The sequence below is a fragment of the Psammomys obesus genome, unplaced genomic scaffold (assembly GCF_907164565.1).
Source record: "Psammomys obesus unplaced genomic scaffold, mPsaObe1.curated_primary_1811, whole genome shotgun sequence".
Taxonomy (NCBI): domain Eukaryota; kingdom Metazoa; phylum Chordata; class Mammalia; order Rodentia; family Muridae; genus Psammomys; species Psammomys obesus.
In genome coordinates, this window is record NW_026590062.1 from 11,276,177 (window position 1) to 11,285,509 (window position 9,333).

General features: G+C 47.2%; 1 protein-coding gene across 1 annotated transcript in view; it reads left to right on the forward strand.

Moving 5' to 3' along the window:
- P2rx7 (purinergic receptor P2X 7) overlaps positions 1–7,871 on the forward strand; it is a 40,096-nt gene extending 32,225 nt beyond the window's left edge. Inside the window, exon 13 of the mRNA XM_055605990.1 lies at positions 4,227–7,871. Coding sequence (XP_055461965.1) covers positions 4,227–4,724 — 498 coding nt within the window. The 3' untranslated portion in view covers positions 4,725–7,871. The remainder of the gene's footprint in view (positions 1–4,226) is intronic.
- The last annotated feature ends 1,462 nt before the right edge of the window (positions 7,872–9,333 follow it).

Sequence of the window (9,333 nt, forward strand, 5' to 3'; positions counted from 1 at the left end):
ATTCGTTGTTTGGGCGCTGGTGGGATGGCTCAAGGGGTGAGGGCACTTGCTGCCAAGCCTGATGACCTGAGCTGGATCCCTAGGACCCACATGGGGAGGGAAAAACAAATTGCAGCAAGTTAGTCTCTGATCTCCCCGCATTTGCTGTGATACACTTGCATACAAGAAACACAAATCTAATAAAGATGATTCAAAATTAGATGTTTTGGGCTAAGGGTGTAGTTCATATTAGAGGTAGGTTTTTTGTTTGTTTGTTGTTTTCTCTTTTTTTTGCAGGTGGAATTTGGTTTGTTTGTTTGTTTGTTTGTTGAGATAGGGTTTCTCTGTGTAGCCCTGGCTATCTTGGGACTCACTGTGTAGAAGGCTGGCCTCGAGCCCAAAGATCCACCTGCCCCTGCCTCCGAAGTGCTGCGAGGAGGACATTTTATACATCCAGAGATTCTGCATCTAAGGATTAGGCTTTTGGTTTCTCTTGTTGTTCATCAGGTAGCCTTGGATGGACTGGCACTCTTCTGAGACCAGGCTGGCCTAGAACTCATAGAGATCTACCTGCTTCTGATTCCCCCAGGGCTGGGGTTAAAGGTGTGTGCCGCCACACCAGCTTGAGGATTCTTTTTGTTGATTCTAGAATTTTATAAAAATTGAACTGTACACTCTAGGTACAAGCTGTCTGTACACCTGGCACTACAGCACTCGAGAGGCTGAGGCAGGGGGATCGCTTGGACCCAGAGTTCAGGCCAGGCTGGGAAACCCAGTGAGACCCTGTTGCAAAAGAGACTGAGCTGTAAAGACTCCGCATGCTCTGTCCCGAGTCTGCCTCCCGCCGCTCATCATTAGTGAGTTACCTGACTCTGCACACGGTGACAGCTCATCCTCGTGTTTGTGTGGCTTCTGCTTTGCAAACTTTCAGTTTATTTACCCATTTCAGCACGCAAGGTCATTTGGGAAGTTTCTAGCATGGGAGCAAACGCCAGTCATGCCATGCTGACAAACACAGCATTCTCAGGATGATCAACTGAGAGTCAGTGTTAGCAGATAGCAGCACACAGCGTCAAAGCGGCTCCTGTTCATTTGTGCTCCCCTGCAGTTCCGGTCCTTGGGCACCTTTGCCAGCTGGATTGATTTCCTGTGGCCATAACCAGTGACCATAATTTAGGTAGCTTACAACAGCAGGTTTACTCTGCTAGTCTGGAGGGTGAACGGCTGAAGTTAAGGTCTTAGCAGGGCATTGGTTCCCAATGGAGACCTCAGGGGAGAATCCTGGAGCCAGTCCCAGCACTGGCTAGACCTCAGCAGGCTGGCCACCACACCAGTGTGGAAAGCACAGGCCTCCACCTCATTTTCTGCCTCAGTACACAGCTTTGTAAGACCTGGGGTCTCACAACTCAGGAGTTCAAGATCGCGCCCTTCCCAGAAACTCCCCCAGACCATGACTCGTTGCAAAAGCAAGAGGTTTATTAACCATTGCGCAATGGGGTCACCCCTGCCAGTCAGCAAAGAGTGGCACCGGGAGACAAAGGCCTTTAGGTTTTTAAAAGAAAAACTGCGGGAGATTTGAAGTTGCAGTTTTGGCAATTTAGGATTGGATGAGGAGGCTATAAAGTAAGATAATTGGTTAGTCTTAGGTGCTCAAGCTTGGCCAGTCCTGCCAAGTGTGGACGCAGCTGCAATTAAAGGTGGGGGCAGTTAGCTCATCCTTGAAACTTAGGGCTGCGGGCTCTTGGCTGGAGGTTAAAATCTACTCAGAAGAAGTCTGGGTTCGTTGCTAAGAAACACTATTTGAAGACAAAGGTCTGGTCGTTCTTTTTGCTGAGTGAAGGTCATTGCTTGCTTGCTTTTTTTCTATCTGTCCTCATAGATAGGGTCACATTTCTCCATTCTCTGGAAAGGTACTAAGAGGCTTTAGCTTAACCTGGACCTAAAACTCAAAACCATAGGCTTTAGAAGACATACAGGTTACAAAGTTAGTCTAACCCTTTCAGCTTGGCTAGTTCATTTTCTGCAAAGGTTTTTGGTGAGCTCTTAAGAAGGTGGTATCAGATTCAAGAAAATTCCCTTTTGTTCCTAGCTTGTGAGAAATTTTTATCATGAATGGATACGGGATTTAAATTTTTTTTCCTACTTTTTTTGAAATAATCTGTGAGGTTTTCTTTTTCCTGTTATGTGGTGAGTTTCAACGATTGATCTAAGTTGGAGAATACTGCGGTTTGAGTCTCAGTCTTTGCATATCATAGGCAAATGTGGTATGACTGAGTCACCTCTGCCCGTGTAATTTTGGTACAAAGTCTTGGTGAATTGCCAGAGACAGCACAAATGATGATCCTCAACTTCCTAGGCTGCTGGGACTTAATGACTTACTAACTTATTGGGATTTAGGTATGTGTGTTGTGTGTGTGTTCACGTGAATGCATGGGTATGCGAGTATTAAGTGCATGCCAGAAGTTGATACTACTTGTCTTCCTCAATCGCTCTCCACAGTATTGTTTTGAGACAGAGTCTCTCAGAACCTGAAGCTCACTAATTCTGCTAGACTGCTGGCCAGAGAGCTCCAGGGATCCTCCTGCCTGTGTCCTTGGCACTGCAACTTGGGGTGCACTAAGCCTGGCGTGGGACCTAACACAGGTCCTTCTGCTTGCATGACAAGCATAGAGAGACTGAGCCATCTCCTTACCCTACAGCCTTCCACCTTAAAGTGATGCGCTGTCGTTCGTACTTATTAGTGGATCTCATTAAAGATTTTTTGGTTTATTTTTTTGTTTTATTTGAGACAGGGTTTCTCTGTGTAGCCTTGGTTGTCCTGTACTCACTTTGTAGACCAGGCTCGCCTCAAACTCACAGAGATCCTCCTGCCTCAGCTTCTCAGAGTGATGTGCCACCAGGCTCAGCTTTAAATATGTAGGATTTTTATATCTCATCTTGGGAAGCAATTGATCAAAGTTTTTCTTTCTTGTAGTGTCCTTGTGGAATATGGGTAAAAAATTAACTATTTAGCTGGGTAGTGATGCATATCTGTAATGGCATTTGTGAGGAACAGGCAGGAATATCAGGAGTTCAAGGCAAGGCTTATGCAGTGTTGTAGTGTTTGGGGTCAACCTGGGGCACAGGAAACTGTCTGGAAGAAAAAAAAGGTTCTTCCTTTGAGACTTTAAACATTTGCCATTTTATGGAATATAAAATGTTCCATATATTACAATGCTATTCAGTCAATGCCACCAACCCCAGAGCTCTCGAATCTTCTCAGAAAGAAACCCCATCTCTGTCAAGCAGCCTCTTCCCATTCCCAGTCACCCCTGTTAACTACTCACCTACTTCCTCTTGGCCAGTCTATTCTAGAAACTCTGCACAAGGTGGGTCATGCACTGTGTGATACTTTGTATTGCTTCTTTCACTTAGCACTGTGTTTTCAATGTTGCATGTTGCGTCTGTGTTGCTGTGTGTGCCACTGTTTCAGCCTGCTTTTTGGCGCAGTAGTATTCCTGGATAGACAGGCTACCGGATAGATCAGGTTTTGCTTATCCACCCATTAGCTGATAGATACTGGGGCTGGTTCAGCCTTTCAGCTATTATGAATAATGCTGCTAAGACCATGCACATACATGAACTCTTCAGTCTGAGTGTGCTTGACTTAGCTCTTCATCCAGTGAATAAAGGCATATGCCACAAAGGCTAGGCATGGCAATTCTGGCAATTATTTGGAATATAAAAATAGTTTTGCCAGTAGAGAGAGTCTGGCAGGCCTAGAGAGAGTAGGAATGAGTCAACAAATGTTTACTCTCTACTGTGTACTGAGCACTGTCCCAGGCACCAGGAAAATGCAGAAAATAACAGGGCCCCTGCTTTCCCATGGAGACCACAGTCACAAAGAGTCATACTAACTAGTTAGATCTTTTCAGAAGGGGGCTAGTCATAAAGAAGGAGCCAGTCCACTACCTTTATGTGACGGGAGAATCACCCAGGAGGAGAGACACCCTCGAAAGGCCACCAGGGCAAGAGGCCATGTCCCAGTTGATACTTGGCTTTTCTCAACTTCACTTTCCAAGTATGTAAAGTGGAGACAAGCATCTGTACTACCAGAGGCTCTTAACAGGCTTAACAGCGGCCTGCCCTGAGACAGATGTTTGATAAGTGATAGCTGCTCCAGTCACTGTGACACTGAGTGCGAGTTCATACGTTGATAGACTGAAGGATTATTGTTACTGATGGGTCTGGAAACTTCACTTTTTCAGAGGCCGCAGATGGACTTCACGGACCTGTCTAGGCTGTCCCTATTTCTCCACAACTCGCCCCCTGCTCCTGGACAACCTGAGGAAGTGCAGCTGCTGTGTAAAGAGGCACCCCCCAGGTCCGGGCCCAGCCCGGGCTGGTGCCAGTGTGGAAACTGCCTCCCTTCGCGGCTGCCGGAGAATCGCAGGGCCCTGGAGGAGCTGTGCTGCCGGAGGGCACCAGGGCCCTGCATCACCACCTCGGAGCTCTTCCGGAAGCTCGTGCTGTCCAGGCAAGCCCTGCAGCTCCTCCTGCTCTACCAGGAGCCCTTGCTGGTGCTGGAGGAAGAGGCCGCCAACCGCAGGCTGCGACACTGTGCTTATCGGTGCTACACCATCTGGCGCTTCGGCTCCCAAGATCTGGCTGACTTTGCCATCCTGCCCAGCTGCTGCCGCTGGCGGATCCGGAAGGCGTTCCCTAAGACTGAGGGGCAGTACAGTGGCTTCAAGTACCCCTACTGATAGCCTGGCTGCCACATTACAGCGGCTTATAGCACAGCTTCCCTTCTAAAGACCTAGAGACGCATTTGCAGCCAGAGGGAACTCAGTTTTCCTCCCTGGGGAGCTCTTTGTGTGCTGAAGACCCGATTAAACCAATCCACAAGCACACAAACCCTCCCTGCGTGGATGAGAAGCAGTTGCAGACCTGAGCCTGGAGTCTGTCCCTGGGCTGCTGTTCCACCCTGGGCTCTTAATGTGTACTTAGGCTCCTCATTTCCCAACTACTTTATCTGAACTCGCCTGAGAAAAGACTGAAATGGTTGTAGGTGGTCTCTCTCATAAATGTTTACATAGTTGCATGGATGCAAAGGTCCAACCCTAAAAACAAACCCTTTGGGATTTGAGGATGCTCTGAGAGATTAAATATGGCCACAGATCTTGGCACTCCCCCACACCAACTCTCAAGACCCAAAGGTGTTGTTTCCCCTTCCCGTTATGGGCAGCTCTGGTGCTGTGTCCAGTAGTGGATGTGAGGCTGCATCGATTTCAGGACCTTGTTTTAAGCGGCTAATAGCTTCTACTCCCTGCCCTTGGATCGCTTGCTGAGAGGGAGCCAGCCCAAGCTAAGAGTCTGGCTATATGAGGCTTCTCTGCCGTGAGGGAGCCCAAGCAGCCCCAGGAAGAAGTCCCATCCCATGCCAGGTCATCACCTCTAAGTCCTGTCACCACAGGGGGGAGAGAAGCTGCTGCCTTCAGGTGGTTCCAGACCCTACTAACACGTGACCGAAACTGCAGGAGACAGGCCAAGGGCAAACTGCCCAGCAACCCAGACGACTGCTCTCTGTCTTAAATCATTACATCTGGGAAGGGAGGTTGGCACACAGCAACAGGCACCTAGGGCAAGACATGCTGACTGAGGCCCGGAGTCACGACAAAATGCAGCACTCCATTGGGCAGTTGTAAGAGGTGGCATTAAAGCTGCCCTAAAACCATCAGATCTAACTACATGCAACATACAGTCATGCCCCATTGCTACCGTATGGTTCCAAGAGTCTACCAAAGTCACAAACCAGTAAAAGATGCCTCTGTGCCTTTGACATCCTGGACTTTACAGTCAGTGCATGCTGAGGCAGTAAGAATGCTACTATAAAAAAGCAGCTCAAGGAGCTAAAGGTTAGGAGCACTGGCTGCTCTTCCAGAGGTCCCAAGTTCAATTCTCAGCAACCACATGGTGGCTCATAACCATCTATAATGAGATCTGGTGCCCTCTTCTGGCCTGCAGGTGTACATGCAGGCAGAACACTGTACACGTAATAAATAAATAAAAATCAGCCCAAGCTGCCAGGTGTGGCCCAAGCTGTCAGGTGTGGAGTGACCCCAGAACTCAGGAGGCTGACAGGAAGGTTAGGTGTTCTAGGGCATCCTGAGCTACATTGCAAGAATGCGGGGGGGGGGGTGTTTTTAAGATTTTTTTTTTCATGTTTGAGTGTTTTGCCTGCATGTATGTCTGTGCACCATGTGCTTGCCTGGTGCCTGTGGGGGTCAGACAAGGGTGTCAGATCCCCTGGAACTGGGATCTCAGATGGTTACACGCCACCATGAGGGTGCTGGGAACTGAACTTGAGCCCTCTGCAAGAGCAACAAATGCTCTTAACTACTGAGCTAACTCTCCAGCTTTGAAACCAACTTAAAAAAATCATAACTGTGATAATTAAAAAGAGGGGGGAAGAGGGACTAGAGAGATGGGTCAGTGGATAAAAGAGCATTTTTTTTTTTTACACAAGCATGAAAAATTTGAGATCACAGCTTCCACGTAATGACTGGACGGCATCTGTCAAGGTGGCTTGGAGGTAAAGAGCTTGCCATTCAATCTGATGACTTTGAAGTCCAAGGTAGAGGTGGAGAACCAACTCCCAAAAGTTGTTCTCTGCCCTCATATATGCCTCATGCACACTAATAATAAATACAATAAGTTTACTTTTTATGGAAAGCTAGCACCCTTCACTGTTTTCTCTATCTGCTAAGCATGTAAGAGTGGATAGTCACAGTTTTGGGGCCCTGCTTTAAGATTTCTTTTTTCTAGACACAGTGACTTGTTTCTAACAGAATAGAGACTATGAGGGCTGTGGGATACTGTGGCTGATGGCCTGAGACTTTCAAATCTGCCCTGAGACTTGCTATTTTGAGACTTCTGAAAGCTAGAAGCAAAGCTGAATGTTGAAAGCGTAGGCGGGGCTGAGATGGCTCAGTGAATAACGGTACTTGCTGACAAGCATGATGGGTGACCAAGTTTATTCCTCGGGACCCACATGGTGGAAAGGAGAACTGACGCCTACAAGTTGTCCTCTGACCTCCACGGGAGAGCACTGGCATGTGTACACCCCCCCCCCAAGTGACTCCAAGGTTTAAAAACAGAAGACTTCTACTGCATGGATAAAACGACATGGATAAAACCACTTTTTCTTTTTAAGCCCAGAGTTTTATCTAGCCTTAAACTCAGGAATCAATAATTACACCAGCTTTGATTTCCATTTTTATTATCTTTTGGGAGATTGTTTTTGAGTCAGGGTTTCCCTGTGTAGCCCTGGCTGTCCTGGAATTCACTCTGTACATCAGGCTGGCCTCAGACTCAGAGACCTGCCTGTTTCTGCCTCCCAAGTGCTGGGATTAAGGGCCTGCACCACCACCACCTGGCTTGGAGATATTTTTTAAATGTGGATTATATTTGACTTCAGAGTTGAACTTTTTACTCCAAGAATTCCACGTAAGAGCTACAGGCTTTCTTTCCTGTGGCCGCAGAGTCTTTATTCCTTTATCTTTGATGCCTCCTTCCTAGTGTACTTACGTCACCTTGTTGAGGCCTCAGGTAGTGAATGATCCCTGGGTCCTTCTAGCATTTCCTTTGGCCATGGCCATTGGTGCTGTCGGGAGGGTGACATGCTGCTTTGTGTATAAAATGACACTTTTTGCAGCAGCATGATATTCGCATCTCTATGTCCGTCTACTGCATAGCGGACGCCGTGGTCCGAGGCTCAGGTTCCTTGCTGTTACCGGCGCCAGTATTCAGCACCTGCTCAGAACTCAGGGTGGATTTCCTTTCTCTCTTAAAAGGGAATCATCTCCTAAACTCTTTCTAATTTCAGGTTGGCAATGTAAGGTTTTTTTCTTAACTGTTTTAATAATAAAAATTGAATTAAATTATCTTTGATTCCTTTTTTTTTTTTTTCCCCAGAAGAGTCTCAAATCTCAATGAATTCATTCACTTTCCTGGTGACTGGTGAGGTTACTCCTCCCATGGAGATATATGATACACATAGTAATCAAATGATTTGAGCAGTGAAAACTTGCCACCTGTGATGTGTGTCATGTTGAAGAAGTGATGCTCTGAGGCCCTTTAACGGGAGAATTTGACTTCTGTGGGAAGATCAGAGCAGGTCTACCCAAGGAAGGAACAACTTCGATAAAATATGCAGAGGAACTCCTAGGTAGCTAGAATTCTAAGTGGAGCAAGGTAGAGCATTCCAGGTGGTAACCACCGCACATGTCCAAAAGGCTTGTCACAAGCCTGACAAAGAGCCACAGTCAGTGGTCAGGTAGCCAGGGTTTTAAGCAGGAACCTGCTAAGACCGCATTTAATATGTAAAAGCTCACTCTGAGCCGTGCACGGCGGCACACACCTCCCAGCACTGGGAGACAGAGGCAGGCGGATCTCTGAGTTTGAGGCTGGCCTGATCTACATAGAAAATTCCAGCCAGGTGAGGTGGCACACGCCTGTAATCCCAACACCCGGGAGACAGGCAGGCAGATCTCTGTGAGTTCGAGGCCAGCCTGGTCTACAGAGTAAGTCCAGGACAGCCAAGGTTACACAGAGAAACCCTGTCTTGAAAACAGCTCCCCTACCAAAAAAGAAAATTCCAGGCCAGCCAGGGGGACATAGTGAGACCCTATCTCAACACATATACAAAAAAAAAAAAAAAAAAAAAAAAAAAAAAACTGAAGCTGAATCTAGAGCTTATTGAAAGAACTTGTCTTGTGTGTATGAGGCCCCAGGTTTGAGACTTAGTACTGAAAGAAAAAAAAATCTCTATGTACAAAATACAATTGATAGTAGGATGGCTTTAATTTTTATTTCAGCCTTTCCCTGCTATGAAACTTTTTCCTCTCCTTGCCTTCCTCCCCTCAGAAAGTCACAAAAGGCCGGCAGGGAGAGAAAAGGAGGGGCAGCTCTGGTGTGCTTTGATTTCAGAGACTTCCCATCCCAGGCTGGGGAGGAGACTGGGTTTCAGGCCGGGACAGACGTGTGCATCAAGCGGAAGAATGAAGAGTGGGCAATGGAGCCACCGGTGCATCCCTGTGTGAAGGTCTGAAACAGTCCCCTGCCAGTGTCCTGTCCATGGCCTCTACCTGCCCCAGGAGAGCCCTGAATGCGGTCCAACACTGACTGAACTGTGAGCTTAATGAAAACATTGAGGTTTGGAGGTGTTGTTTATTTATTGTAATTTGATTGCATGGTTCTCAATGTGGATTTTTTAGTTGACAATGGTGTCACAATGTCAAAGGTTAGCCAGGACACTGTTATGGTTAGCTGTCTTCATACTGGTAAAATTAGGGTACCTGAAAACTACCTAAC